The sequence below is a fragment of the Rhinolophus sinicus genome, linkage group LG02 (genome assembly GCF_036562045.2).
Source record: "Rhinolophus sinicus isolate RSC01 linkage group LG02, ASM3656204v1, whole genome shotgun sequence".
Lineage (NCBI taxonomy): Eukaryota > Metazoa > Chordata > Mammalia > Chiroptera > Rhinolophidae > Rhinolophus > Rhinolophus sinicus.
Window position 1 is genome coordinate 58,590,727 of NC_133752.1, and position 16,352 is coordinate 58,607,078.

At 33.7% G+C, this 16,352-nt stretch overlaps 1 protein-coding gene across 3 annotated transcripts in view; it reads right to left on the minus strand.

The window, feature by feature from the left end:
* Positions 1-4,177: 4,177 nt before the first annotated feature.
* Positions 4,178-16,352, minus strand: part of DCK (deoxycytidine kinase) — a 31,377-nt gene continuing 19,202 nt past the window's right edge. For 2 of the 3 annotated variants that reach the window (XM_074324478.1, XM_074324477.1), the window contains exons 4-8: positions 11,085-11,278; positions 9,919-10,078; positions 8,346-8,461; positions 7,679-7,769; positions 4,178-6,010 (exon numbers count right to left, since the gene is read on the minus strand). In XM_074324478.1, coding sequence (XP_074180579.1) covers positions 5,984-6,010; positions 7,679-7,769; positions 8,346-8,461; positions 9,919-10,078; positions 11,085-11,278 — 588 coding nt within the window. In that variant the 3' untranslated portion in view covers positions 4,178-5,983. The remainder of the gene's footprint in view (positions 6,011-7,678; positions 7,770-8,345; positions 8,462-9,918; positions 10,079-11,084; positions 11,279-16,352) is intronic. The other variant, XM_019757073.2, reaches the window with a different exon arrangement.

Consider the following 16,352-nt stretch of genomic DNA (forward strand, 5'->3'; position numbering starts at 1 on the left):
ATTCTCATTGACAGAAAATATATCTGAGAGCATCAATATCAAATTAAGATTTATAATTGATTAAATATATAATTACAGAGCTGCAGCAACAACAATAAAAATTAAAAAAAGTGGGGGAAAGGGAGTAGGTAAAACTAAGCCAGTCAAATTACACACCTATCTCTCACTTAATGTCTATAATTTATTCCTGAAACACAAGCTTTAAATGAAAATCTTTTCCATTAATTAATAGGGTATATTATATCCCAAGATCCCCAAAAGTTTTAATTGAATAAGAACAAGTTTACAGGCAATAAATGCTACAGATTGCACATAAAATGTATTGTAAAAGTTTACTGTACTGCCAAGGAGGAAAACTTGATAGTGGGTGGTAATTTGATTGCGAGGAAGAAAGGAATCATTCATTGGAAGGTAAATTCTGCTTTTATATCACTTTTCCTCCCACAAATTTTCCAACCTTTTGGGTACTAGTGGTTATCTTATATTCAAACTGCACTTAGAATAAAGTTATAACACATTAAGAAAATCCACCTTTAGGGAACTTCAAAGCACATGGACATGGCATCTGCACATGACAGACTGAAGTCTTAGAAGACGCAACATCTTCATTCCTCTCATCTGACACACTTATGCAAACAAAATAACCTGATGCACAATTCAAATGTGTTCAAAATTATAATCTCTGTGTAGAAAAGTATCAAGTAAATGAATGCTTTTGTGTGAGATGGTAACGTTTAAATATTGTTAGTGTATTTTACAATAAGAAAAGTATAACTAAGGGGGGAAAAAGATGATTGAAAAGTGATATACCTTTTCAAGATTATGGCAAAGTTATTAACCACACAGTTTTTACGGGGATAGTATTTAAATATTTTTGGCATTTTTAATCTCAGTACTAATACATTTTTTATCTCTGTACTAATACATTTATATAATTTTTTTAAAAAGATTTTATTGGAGAAAGGGAACAGGACTTAATTGGGGAACTTCCAGGATTTTTTTCAAGTCAAGTTGTTGTCCTTTCATTCCTAGTTGTGGAGGGCGCAGTTCAGCTCCAGGTCCAGTTGCGATTGTTAGTTGCAGGGGGCACAACCCACCATCCCTTGCGGGAGTTGAGGAGTCGAACCGGCAATCTTGTGGTTGAGAGCCCACTGGCCCATGTGGGAATCGAACCGGCAGCCTTCGGTGTTAGGAGCACGGAGCTCCAACCGCCTGATTCACCGGGCCGGCCCAGTACCAATACATTAATTTTATAATTAAGGACAACATTCCAAGGCACTACACAGAATAAGGAAACAATGAATTATATCAAACTTTCTTCCATTTTTCAATATTCAACTATGTAATTGAAGATGAGGAAAAAACCAATTTCATTTTAAAAATAAATTATCTGAAAGAAAAAAAAACAAAACCTTATTAGGATAGCTTCAGAGTGTCCACATGTATTATTAAATTTAAGTAGCTCATGCCTCTAGGAAACAAAAATTACCCAACTTGAAAACTTTATATAAACCTACAGCAACCAAGGTAGTAGGTACCATATTGACAAAAGAATAGACAAATAGATCAATGGAACAGAATAGACAACCTGGAGATAGACCCACATAAATATAGTCAACTGATGTTCAACAAAGGAGCAAAGGCAACATAATGAAGCAAAAATAATCTTTTTAGCAAATGGAGCTGGACCAACTGGACATTCACATGCGAAACAATGAATCTAGACAGATCTTACATCCTTCACAAAAATTAACTCAGAATGGTCATAAGTCTAAACGTAAAATGTATAATTACAAAATTCTTAGAGGATAACAGGAGAAAATCTAGATGACCTTGGTATGACGACTTTTAGATACAAGGTACGATCCACAAAAGAAGTAATTGATAAGCTGGACTTCATTAGAATTGACAACTTCTGCTCTGTGAAAAACAGACTGGGAGAAATATTTGCAAAAGGCACATTTGATAAAGGACTGTTATCTAAAATAAAGAACTCATAAAATGCAGTAAAAAAATTAATCCGATTAAAAAATGGGCAAAAGACCTTGACATCTCACCAAAGAAGATATACAGATGATGAGCATATGAAAAGATGGTTAACATTGTTATGAAGGAACTGCAAATTAAAATGAGATACCAACACATATCTATTTGAATGATACAAATTGAAACCACTGACAGCACTAAATGCTGGCAAGGATGTGGAGCAGAACTCGTCTTTATTGCTGGCAGGAAGGCAAAACTGTACAACCATTTTGGGAGACAGTTTGGCAGTTTCTTAGAAACCTAAACATACTCTTCCCATATGATCCAGCAATTGCGCCCCTCAGTATTTACCTAAATGAATAAAAAACTTATGTTCACACAAAAAACTTGCACAAAGATGTACTCATATACAGTGGTTTTATTCATAATTGTCAGAACTTAGAAGCAACCAAAATGTCCTTTAGTCGGTGAGTAAATAAACATGGTACATCCAGACAATGGAATATTATTCAGCACCAAAAAGAAATGAACTATCATGGGGCGGCCAGATAGCTTAGTTGGTTAGAGTGCGAACTCTGAACAACAGGGTTGCCAGTTTGATTCCTACATGGGCCAGTGAGCTGTGCCCTCCACAACTAGACTGAAGACGAGCTGCAGCTGATCTGCCGGAGGGGCGGCCGAATGGCTCAGTGGGTTAGAGCGCGAGCTCCTAACAAGGTTGCCAGCTCAATTCCCACATGGGATGGTGGGCTGTGCCCCCCGCAAACGGTGACTGGGCTTGGAGCTGAGCTGCATCCTCCACAACTGGATTGAAAGACCATGACTTGACTTGGAGCTGATGGGTCCTGGAAAAACACACTGTTCCCCAATACTCCCCAATAAACAATTTATTTTTAAAAAATATGAACTATCAAGCCATAAGTGAAAAAAGCCAATCTGTAAAGGTTACATACTGTATAATTCCAATTATATTACATTCTAGAAAAGGCAACACTATGGAGACAATAAAAAGATTAGTGGTTGCCAGACGCTGGGGTGACAGGATGAACAAAACACAGATTTTTTTCAGGGCAGGGAAACTGTTTCGTATAGAGCAAAATGGTAGATACATGTCATTATTCATCTGTCAAAACCGATAGAATATACAATACAGAGTAAAACCTAAAGTAAATTATGGACTTTGAGTGATGTGTCAGTGTACGTTCATTGACTGTAACCAATGGACCACTCTGGTGGGGACACTGAGTGTCAGGAAGGCTGTGCAAGTGCAGGGGCAGAGACTATATGCAAAGTCTGTACTTTCCACTCAGTTTTGCTGTGCACCTAAAACTACTCTAAAAATTAAGTCTATGCTTTAAGAAAAACAGAGATAAGACTGTAAAATCCAAATAAGGCCTGTAATTTAGTTAGTAGTAGTGTAGCAAAGTCAATTTCCTAGTCTTGATAACATACTATGGTTAAGTAAACTGTTATCATTGGGAGAAACTGGATGATGGGTATGCAGGAAGTCTAATTTTTGCAACTTTTTGAGAGACAAAAATTATTTCAAAATTTAAAAATTTTTTAAGAAGGAAAGAGGTAAGACTTGTCAAATGTGGAAGGCTATTACTTATCAGGATCTGTAAGCACTTTAAGCAACGTATCTAGTATTTTTCTGGAGGTGTATGAGATTTCCATCTCTATGTAAAAAACAGTTTGGGACTCCTTATCCCATAAAATATGATTAGACCTAATTTCTAGGTGGCTCAGTATACACTTCTCTAATTTTCAGACATAGAAGATAAGAAATTCTGAATGAGGGAATAAGTCTTATACAATTAATTAACTTCTTAGAAGAGCAACCTATAAAAAGTAGAACATATACTCTGATGAAAGATGATCTCATATGGGAAATAGAATCCAAGAGATAATGCAGACCACTAGGCTCAATGCTCCACGCCTACCCAATGGTACAGCTTTTGCATCATGACAAGTAATAAAATTTTTAAGCTTCTTTTCAATTCTACAGGCTTAAAAAGTCATTAAACACTTTTAAAGGTAAATGAAAATCTCTGAATTGTCTTCATGTAAAACAGAATCAATGAAACTTACATAAACCATTGTCATCTTTTTATATTCATATTTTTTCTTCAAAATTAGAATGAATTTTAATTCTAAAAGGATAATCATTTCAACGTACAATTATAGTTCATGAGATTTATACTTATTTATTAAGCAAATATGCAATTTAGTAAACAAATTGATGTACATCAAACCAAAACAAGAAACCCATACAACATCATGAGAAAGGTTAAATATTCATAGTGATTATACATTTGAAATGTAGTTTCCCTTTCAAATGTTAACGCATCTAGATTATTTAACCAATTAAATTATCTTTGAATATCAGGAAATCCAAAACAAAAGATGACATTTTAAAAAGGAAAATGATAGCTTCAAAGTAAAAACTACTTCTTACTTCAAAAACAAAATTTTTCTAAAATGTCAAGCAGAAAGGCTAAATACGTAAGACAAAACACTCCACACCTTAACTAAACAAACTTGAAATCTTTATATACAGAACTAAAATGAATCCATGCAGATCTTTTAAAATTACAACTACTTTATGCTTTTTTCTTCATTAATATATTTCCTAATATATATTAAAAAATGATAATGTGTTCAAGACATATAACATATAAAGTAAGATCAGTTTTCAGTAATTTCTCTTAAAGGAGGGGGGGCAAAAACTTATGGTATAACTACAGAGAAGCAAAGCAAACTATGAAGCAAGAATAATCAGGATGTTCTCAAAGTAGAAATATGTGACTTTAAAACTGCAGGTTGCCTAATTAGTCCGGACAGTGGGCAAAGCAGGCTGAAGCAGGAAATAACAGCTGGGATTAAAGGAACTAACATGTAAGGAAAATAATCTACCTTGTCTTCAGTTTCTCTTTTGACTTTTAAGGAAGTATAAAGGTAATAAGAGACTACTCATTCCCAGTACTGAGTCAATAAATAGAACGGAAAAACGTATCCCTTACTATGTTCCACTAATGTTTTACCTATAAAAATGAGAAGAAATGTAGGAAAAACTATACTTCCCCCTCAAATTATTTAAAGATGATCATACTTTAAACCAATCTTTTAACCATAACAATAATATTCCATTCTAAATAAATAGTCTGAGAAGGAAGAAAGAAGGTAGCTATTTTAAGCTCCATATAAATTAAATCTTTTATTCATGTAACTTTCAGTTATCTTTTAAGTACAGAAACACTTCCTCTTTAAATATCCAAAATCCCATGCAAAAAGATGAAGTCTCACTCATAGCACAGGTGTAAAAACAAAGGCAGGAAAAGGATTAAATGACTTAAGGTATGTTATGCCATTACAAACTGGGAACAGTCTAACCTTCTCCTATATAATGTGTCACAGACACACTAGTTATCAGTGAAGTGATTAAATACTAAACCTGGTGTTATTTGCTATATAAATTAAGGTGGAAGGGAAGGCACTTGAGCAAAAGTACCTAAATCTTCTTAATCCCTTTTCTAGAGAATCCTTAAATTCCACTCTCAACTTTCTGCACTTATTTACACAGGACACATTATCATTTACTATGTAACATTAAAGTTTCCAGTTAAGATACTGGTCACCAGTAAGATAAGAAGCACCAGGAAAAACAGGCAGTCTGCTGAGGATAACAGAGGGGAAAGACAGGAGGGTGGATCTTTGATAACGGGTTAGCCACCATACTGATTGTGGAGCCATCTACCTCCACATTTTTTTATCATGAGAGATAATTAATTGTCTTTGTTTAAACAAACAAAACAAAGAAACAAAAAGAAAGAAAAGAAACTGGTCACAACTTTTGTATAGGATTGATCAAAAAATATTTTTTTCTTGGAACAAAAATGGTTAAAAACTTAGGCTTTCTAAAGATATTTTTATGAGTATAGAGCTTCAAATATATACAAAGCTGGAATCATTTCACTGCCTGCAGTCTTCAGCAAAATCACAAAGTGCTCAGAAATTCTTTGACCTGAGGAGAGGGAAAAATATATTAATATAATTATTTGACTAATTTGAGATAGCTAATATTCATCTTCATTTAAAAGTATAAGACAGGTGAAGACCCCCAACTGAATATGTAATTCTATCACAAAGAGCCATAGTATTTACTTTCAAATGATATATTAATACTTCAGGAGTAAAAGGTGAATGAACTAAAATGTCATTACAGGAGTTACTAAATTTATGTCTAAGATTGATACAGTTCTATAACAGCCATAACCTCTAATTTCACAATCTTTAATTTTGTATTATCTTTATAATACCATAGACTGGTTTAAACAACTCTGAAGGTCCAGACATGTAACAGATCTAGAATTTTCCTGAAGCACAAATTTGAATCACGTATCCACTTTGTAACGTTAATGTATGAGGAAGGGTCACATAAACAGTGAATGAATCTAGCAAACTAAGCAACATCATAGCAACAAGATTCTGTTCTCTACATATTCTAGACTACACAGTAATTCTCCTGAGGAGACAAAGATTTTTGCCTCGTAAAAGTACCTAAAAAAGAAACCCAATAGCTAACATTATTGATGAAAATAAAAATAATACAAAATGATAATTCTTCGTCAAAACACAGAAATGTTAGATACAATTTTAAAAAGTAGTTTTATAGATTTATTCACGTAAAATGATGGTTGGCTGTTAGTACTGCAGTGGCTGACTTAATTATTTTAATAGTATAATGAGTGAATTCTATCCTATATATTTTTTTAACATCATTTATAGTATGAAGAGGTCATTTAAATTGTCCAGCTATGCTTTATTTTATATCATGGAAAATATATGGTATAGTAGTTACCTATAAATGTTGAGACTTTCAAAATTCTTAAGATATAGCCCTTATGAATGTCAAGTACCTATTATCGTACATAGACATTTTGTGACAAGAGAAAAGAAAAAGAAAATTTCTCTCAAAACCAAAACAAACAAGAAAAAATGTGGCTTCTTTTTTAGATCTTAGATCACTAAGTTAACTAGTATGGATATAGGGGTAATTCCCAACACTATTCTCTCTCAAGTGTTCTTCAATAGGTTCTCTCCCAGTCCCTTTATCAGTATGTGTACTACTGACTTAACAGCATATAGGCAACTCCCAATTATCTGGGGGATAGATTAACTGATTAAGGCAATGGCTCAATGAATGATTAGGCAATGACAATTCATCATTGACAAGGTCCCATATAAAACTCAAATTAAAAATCCTTTAAATCTCAAGACCTCAACTAATATAAAAATGAATTAAATCCATATCTTACAACTTCAAATATCCTCCATACTGAATTTAATTGAAAAATACAAAATTAATTTCCCAAGTATCTAAAGACTGGTTGTATAGGGAAGAGGGGAAGGGGAAAAAGCAGAGAGCCATGTGAGCCAAAACTTTAATGTGATTATCTCTATATTACAGATAAAGGAAATAAAGGATAAAGAAGCTCCTTATTTTAGCTAAGGTCACAAAATTAGAATTTGAAGTTAGGATTAAAATCTAAACAGTCTAAATCCTTCGAAAGCTCTTAACTTCCCTTAATGTAACTTTATTTAATCTTTTGTTAGAAAATTGTTTTCTCACAAGTTAGAACACTTTTTTAGACAAAACAAATGTTAGTTTATAGTCTTTGTATAAATTTACCCTTTCAACCAGACTGTGGTGTTTGTCTTTAAAGTCTTCATTTACATCCAGTGTTAATATAGGCACTTCTTGTAGATAATTAAAGTTGGTTCTGTTTAAAGAAAGATAAACAAAATAAATAGAAAAAGCAATAAATAAAAGAAAAACACTAAAAACTTGCTTTATATCATCATTGAAAAATCGCAATGTTGTTAATCATTTGTTCAAGGTCACCCTGAGGCTCAGAGGTTGTCCAAGGTCACACATTAATTAACAAGTGACACTGGATTTGAACCAGAATCTGACCGGTGACAAAGACTAAGTAAACTCTTATCAATTATCTTATAAGTCCTGACCTAAGAAACAAAACTGAAATATCTTAAAATACTCTCTGAGAGTAACTAAATAATGTACACAGACTTCCTACTTTAACATTTAATATGAAATTCCATATACTACTCTGTCAATACCACTGGGGGAGATGAGCTATAAATATTTTAAGGAAATGGATCTTATTACAATAAAAAGAATGAAAATCTACACCTAGAATCCCCCCCATTCTGGGAGATCTTACAACATTAATAAAAAAAATTGCTGAAAATGAAAAATTATACATGCTGCACATTTTAAATTAAAACTTGATAAAAGTATTAAAAATGAGTAGTAAGTAAGAATAAGGAAGTCTTACCTCAGTGTTCTATTCAGGAGCCAGCTTTCATGCTTATAGTGAAGCTTCTCTAAATATTCAAGAGGAATGCCTTGTTCTTCATCTCTTCCCCGTAAATATATTCTACTCAAGCATTTCTAAAATCAAGCAATAAGAAGGGGAAAGGGGCAAAGGGAGAGGAGGAGGAACAATTATTCTTGTCTGCTGCCATTAAAATTTTCTTCCCTAGTGTCTCTTTAGTTATGTTAGCCAAAATCTCCATTTATTACTTCTAGAAAGTTGAAATAGTTCATTTTTCCCTCCCTGTACTTTTCAGCCATTTGGTGGCTCTAAACCAAGTAGTACTTTCAAAAGGAAGCATTAATTTTTGGCATGCATACTTGAAATATTCTGTCTGAAATAAGTTTTGTAAAAAGGAAAAAAGAGTTCAGCATAAAACTGTGCTTCTAAGTCTTTATAAATCCTCTTTTCAGATAGTTAAATGATCCTCTAATCAAAGATATCACGACTATTAATGAAATAAAAGAGTGTTTTGTTAGACTTTAAGATGTTGACTATGAATATTTCTAACAGAATAAAATTATTAGCATTCCTTATATTCTTTCATCTATGTTTGTATTTACTATTTTGTAATTAAAAACAAAAAATTCTTTCAAAAATAAAAGTAAATTTCAAAATTATTATTAAATTCTGGCTTACTTGATACTAGATAAACAAAATCATCACTTGGAATCAGAAACCTACTAGTTTCTTTGAAAATTCAGCTTCAATACAACACAGTTTTTTTCAGGCTAGATGTCCTAACATTTACATTCATCAGAGCCTACTTAATGACTCAGGGAAGAAATAGAAATAAAAAACAGAGCAAAATGGGAATGCAAGCACCAAAACCAGAAATGTGTTAATAAATGTAAGCTCTCATTTATGTTAATTTTATAAAAGGCATCCATTTGGTCTTCCTGGGGTCATTACATAATTTCATAAGTAAACAAGAATAGCTATGTTACAATCTGTCATGAAAGGCACAATTTCAAATAAGCTCCCTCAACTGAAAAAGGCAAGTGTCTGCTAAGTCTCTTCTCAACTGTAGCTGCTACTGCTCACCCATTCCAAGTCAAAACCATAAAAGATTTCTTGAAATGGACCTCCATCAACTTTGCCATTCACTCAGCAAATATTTACTGAGCTCCTACTACATACCCAGGCCTTGTTCTAGGCACTAGAAATTCAACAGCAATTAAAATACCCAAAGTCTCACCTCATGAATGAGTCTAGAATATATATTCTAGGAGTTACCTGAGCAAGTTTCTTAATCTAGCTGTAATAGATAAGAGACCCTGCAAAAGTTAAGAAGAAATAATGAATAGAACTGAGAAAGAATAGAGAAGAGCCTAATAGAGCAACTTGACAAATCTGGGCTTCTAGTCTGCTGAGAAAATAGAATGCTTCTACTTACACAGTTATGAGTTTCTAATTTGGACGTGAGCTAGAGGAGTAGAGTTAAACTAAACTGCCTTCACTGCATACCACTGAAAGGATTTCTAATTTAAATTTAAATTTTCAATGGAATAAACAAATATTTATTGAGTCTCACCTCTGGAGTGGCTCGAAGATAAATGATTCCATCCAGTTCAAGGCTTTGGCCAAACTGGTTGTTCATCCAGTCATGCCAGTCTTGATAAATTGTCCACTCTGTTTCATTCATGCAGTCAGATTCATACAAATTAGATGCAAAAATATACCTGAAAGACAGTCTACATCAACACATAAATCCTTTCCAAAAAGCAAAAAGAAATAGAAAAGAGAGAATGGATCTGTTAAATGGACATGGAACATTCTCCTAAAATCCATGAGAGATAATGCCTTTGACAGCAGGAAAAAAAGCAATAGAGTATCTCCAACTACAGGAAATATGTTCTTGGCCAGTAGTTCTAAAAAATGTGGTCTGAGGACCCTGGTAGTCCCCAAGACCCTTTCAAGGGCTCTGTGAGAGCCCAGATTACTTTATTTATATATTCTACTTCAACGAAAAGAATATATTACAAGAGATTAAACATAAAAGCATAAGTGAGAATCCAGCTGTCTTCTATTAAGTCAGACAGTAAAGATTTGCAAAAAATATAAAATAATGCTTCACTTCTCACAAAGTTTTGTTTTGAAAAATATAATTTTCACCAGTATGTTATTTATGTTAGTATGTAATAGGTTTATCATTACTAATTTTAAATAAATAAATGTTTTTTCCATTCTCAATCTTAATTTCTAGTAACATAAATATCAGTAAGACACAAAGTTCTTTGGGCTCCTCAATAATCATTAAGACTGGAAAGGAGTCATGATACCAAAAGTTTGAGAACCCCTGTTTTAAGCTAACGCTACAGGTTAAAAGAATCCTTGCATAACCAGGGCAATTCCCTGACACATTTTTGATCTCCTTGTTCCATGTGAGTCTAGAATATACATTCAGATTTAACCAGAGCAGATGAGGATTTTAACAGGGTTAAAGGAACAAAAAAATTTCTCTGCAAATTTGAATGAGATGGCCGCCATATTCCCTATGGTTTCCTTGGAAACTAGGGGTTATAAATGCTAGAACTCCCTGATGCTGTTAGTACCAAAGGGCTGAAGGTATTAAATGTCATTTTCTATCTCAAATCCCCATTCGGCCTCTTATTATTTTGATTCTGAGGAAACAAACAAAAAAAAGTCTAATTTTAAGCCAAGGTTCCAAACTGGTAAGTACAAGTCATTTCTACATACCTGTCACTATACACAGATCGCTCAAAAAATAATACAGGTTTCTCTGCATCTTTGAGCTTGCCATTGAGAGAGGCAAGCTGAGCTCGTATGCGACTGAGGCAAGCATATGACTGGAAGGTAAAAGACCATCGTTCAGGTTTCTCATACATCATCTGAAGAACATTCCCACCACTTTTCTGAGATGGTGTCAGTTCCTATTTTGAATTTGAAAAAAGAAAACAAAAAGCAGAATAATGACCAATAGAACTATTTTAATTTTTTAAAATCTCAAAAAGAGAAGTTGTACAAATAAATGCATCATGATTATCAAAGCCAAAATGAGTAAGTGCTCTTCTTCCTGGCTTTTTCCCACTGTATTTTTCAGGTTGCCTGAGGTCTAGAAGAATTTGAAAAGCTAGCTTCACGACTGATTTAGATCTTTTACACAAAAAGTCATAAACTAACAGCCTATGGCAGAAATTATTTGTTTGGCCCAAATAGGACTTCCAAAAACCCTATGTAGTCCAATAAATACCCTTGAATGCTTCCTGCTGTTCATGGTGAAAGTAGGTGATTTTCTTCTAGAGAAAAAAAAAAAATCCTGAAGTGTAAATATTGCAATTGACCTCAAAGTTTCAGTTCAGAATTAAAAACCACACAAACACATGGCACTTTGAGGCAGAATTTAAATTACATACCACAAACCACATAATTAAGTTGAATCTTCTTTCCACAATTGAAAAAAAAAAAACAGTATAATGTAGCAAGAGGCTAACAGTTCACAATAGGTCTGCATAGAGAATGCACTCCAATTTTAATGATAATTATAATTATACCTACCATTTATTGTCTGTTTTATGCCAGGAACTGAAAAGCTTTACATAAATTATCTCAACCACATGAAATAGTCATCACTGACCCTGCTTTTCAGATGAAAAAAAATGGCTCAAAGAGGTTGTATAACTTGTGAATATCAATATACTTGGTAAGCAGCAAAGCTAGGATTCATCCCTAGGACTGATTTTAAAGCCATATTCTTTCCAAAATTTTTCCTGCCATTAAATGCTGAAGTTATAACTATAAAGTAAACAATACTTACATTTGATTTATTGAAAGGAGATATTTGGCTACTATGTGGATGATTAATTTGGTGCTGGTACTCTGCAGTTTAGTAATTTTACCTTAGACATGGATAATTTTACATAACTATACATACAATAGAGAATTCACTAAGGATATAAAAACAAATTCACTAGCAAAAATACATCTACATCTGAGTTATTTTTTAAAATAAAACTAATAATGAAAAACAATTTTTTGTCTTTATCATCATCTGGGCTTTGCTACATAAATGATAGTTGTCTTTGCTGCACAAATACCTGTCAGCAATGCAACCATTAACTTTAAAATAAACTTCAACAACTTCTACATAAATTAATTAAACATGGTACTTCTGAGTTTAAATTACATTTAAAAATAAATTTAAATTACTTCTATTTAGAGATGTGTGGCAGACAATGCTATGTGTTCTCTAAAACCAGAGTTCTTTTTCTTCCCGGACACACAAGCAGCAAGTCACTCTAAAGACAGTCAAGTTTGAAGCACTGTCCTAGGTTGGATGAGCTACAAGTTTGAAGGGACCTGGTTCCCTGAGTCACAGCATGGTATGCCATCCACCAAATACTATATTGTACTGTTTGTTGAGAAATAAAAGTTTATTATTTTGAACCACAGAGATTTTAGAGTTTACTAAAGCAGCAAGTGTTACTTTAAATCTACCTGATAACATTTAATAAAATCAATCAAGTGAATTTGGTTCATTTGAAAAACACTTGTGATCAATTAACTATGCTCTGTGAATACTGAGATAACAAAATAGGTTAAATACGTAAAATTAAATGGGCTTCTTTATTAGAAAGAGTGAAAAGTTTGAAAGTTTTTCTGAAGAACCTTGAGGACAATATGCTAGGTAGAATAAGCCAGTCACAAAAGGACAAATACTGTATGATTCCAGTTATATGAAGTATCTAAAGTAGTTAGATTCATAGATACAGAAAATAGAATGGTGGTTACCAGGGGCTAGGGGAAGGGAGCAGAGAGTTGTTTAATGCATACTTTCAGTTCTACAAGATGAAAAGGTTCCAGAGATCTGTTTTACAACATTGTAAATATACTTAACACTACTAAACTGTACACTTAAAAATGGTTAAGATGATAAAATTTATAATATGTGCTTTTTACCACAATAAAAAAAGTTAATCACACAAAGATCATAAATCTCCCAGTATTTGGATTTCCCGATAAATGTAATCTCTCTTGTCTAAACACAGTGTGGTAGGATTATGGATAATTTTTATTTTGTTTCTGAAATTCTTATCTATAATTCACTTCATGACAGAATACACTTTACAGAAAACACATATTATTGACAACTTAGGAGAAAACCAGAAATATCAAGTAAAGATACAAAATCACTTATCTTTCTTTTCATTTGAGTCTAACCTTTGCAAACATTGCAAAAGAGCTGAATTAAGTTCAAAAAGAATCAGAGTCCATCAAACAAGATAATCACAAAATAGCCAACGCAAGTTATCAGATGATTTGAGAAGGTACTAGTAAAAGTACTTTATTAAGTATTCCTAATTAATTTCCAAGAATGACATCAAAAAATATGCTGTTGCTACATTAACAAGTATATTTTATCACTTCTTTCTCTCAGTTACTAATTGTTCCGTGGCTTCTTAGTGGTAAGAAGTGTTTTGTTATTATTCACAATTAATAACAAAGCGCCCCAAAACAATTCAGTTCAATTAGAAAACAGAACAGAGCAGGGATATCTCCCTAACAGTCTGTGTCTCAAAAATAAGCTAAAAAGAAGCAATCAAACCAAAGCTTTGGGCCTAAATAATAACATAAATCAACAAATAAAGCAAATTATTATTTAAAATAAACCTTCAATATAAAGACTGATAATCACCTGCATGGTATATTTTAAAGATAATCTTACCATGGAATGGGAAGAGAGGGGAGATTACATCTTTTTAGGTATTTTGTTAAAATTGGTGGCAGCTTATCAATAGTATAGCAATATTTCAGCCACTAGGTGGCAAGTTAAAAACAGCCAAAAACAAAACAACCCAAGATAATCATGCACGTGCAAATTTAATTACTGACTAGGGTAATAGATCAAAGGTACCAAAAGCCCAACTCTTCCCATTCTACAGCAACTGCCAAGAAGTGTGATTAAATGGAGAACATCCAAAGTAGGACATAGCCTTGCAAGCGCCGGGTCTGAAGACAGTCTACTTCTCACTACTGACAGTATTCTAAGCCGAGATTTGGACAATGGGTTCACACTATAACTCCAAGGACTGCATCAGGGATGGGTCTGAAGAATGGAGAAAATCCCATTTTTGGGGGTGGCCTTATGGTTCAGTTGGTTAGAACGTGAGCTCTGAACAACGGGGTTGCTGGTTCGATTCCCACATGGGCCATTGAGCTGCGCCCTCCACAACTAGATTGAAGACAATGAGCTGCCACTGAGCTACTGGAGGGGCGGCTGGACGGCTCAGATGGTTAGAGCATGAAATCTTAACAACAAGGTTGCTGGTTCAATTCCCACATGGGATGGTGGGCTGCACGCCCTGCAACCAAGATTGAAAATGGCGACTGAACTTGGAGCTGAGCCACACCCTCCACAACTAGAATGAAGGACAGCGACTTGAAGCTGATGGGCCCTGGAGAAACACACTGTCCCCCAACATTCCCCAATAAAATTTTTTTAAAAAGAATGATTTGCCTTTGAAAAAAAAAATCCCAGTTTTTCAGTTTAGTAGAGGTCCAGAAAAAAAGAAAATATCCAAAGATACAGGGAACCCATCTGCCCACCACCATCCTCACACTCCACAATTTTAATACCCACAAATACTACCCTCACACTGTCTGAAATTCCACCTAGAAGTACAGAGGACTAACAATATAGTAGCCCTCGACACACACACAAAAATAAAGCTATCAGACAATGTGCACCAAAATCCAATAAAGGTTATCAAATTGTAACATCGTGGAGACATGAATAGATAATAACAAGAGCATCTGCATGGTAGTTTTAAAGAAAGGTTAATTTGGAATTTTGACTCTAGTATATGGGAATAAAAATGCCCCAGTCCATAAACATGCATATCAGATCCATGAAGCCAATACAGCCTCAAAATGGAGACAGATGCATCAATGTGTCACAGTCTGATGACATCATTAAAATAATATAACTAACTTCCTGGGCTTTGATTCTAAGCATAACAGCTGACCTTCGTATTATAAATTGTCTTCCCATGTATATTGATGGAGTGTTTTCAATCTTTCATCTTCAACATAACTGAAGGGTTCAGTATACTCACAACACTAACAGTGATTCACTAGGGCAGTCATTTTTAACCAAGAGGCATTCACATATTTGAATTCCTAAGGAATTGTTTGTTATTTTAAAAAGCACCCCAAATCCTTGAAATTCTTAAGAGTTCCTTCTACTGGTTGAGAATTATGGGCCTACATAGATAGTAGATTGACCTAATTCAGTGAATCTGATAATTATATTTCTCTCTGCAAATAATATTTTTAACATTTGGTTTTTATATGTCAATTTCTGTAACCTTGGTTAATGTGAGGTATACTGAGAGGCAGAGACATTTAATGTGCCAAAAAAAAAGTTACACATATTTGAGTTAGAAGCTTATAATACTAAAACTAGAATAGACCTTAAATAGAGTTCACCTAATTCAATCTAGTCTAACACTGGAATCCCTTCTGTACTTTTTGACATTTGTTTAATTTGGCTACTTTCTACTTACCACCTGAGAATAACTACACTGACAGTTGTTCCCAGAAATGGGGGGCGAAAGAGGTGTTTTTAGAACACAAGTTTCTCATTTCTAATAGTACGCAAACTTGAATACGGCACTTCAGTGAAAGAGGCCATGAGATATACTTTGGGAGGTAAAAATGCAGGGTGACGGGGGAGACAGAAGAAAAGTAAAATGGGCAAAAGGACCTAAACAGGGACTTTATAAAAGACATCCCAAAAAAGAAATGGCACATTAATTAATTAAATAAAGGAGCAAAATCTCATCAGCAATCAGGAAAATAAAATTAAAACCATGTTATTAAATAGTCACAACAGAATGACAAAAACTAGGAAGTTGGACAATACTAAATATTGGCGAAGACATGGACTAGTGACAGCTTGAGGATACTGTGGGGAACAGACTGTTAAAACTACTTTGGAAAACAGGC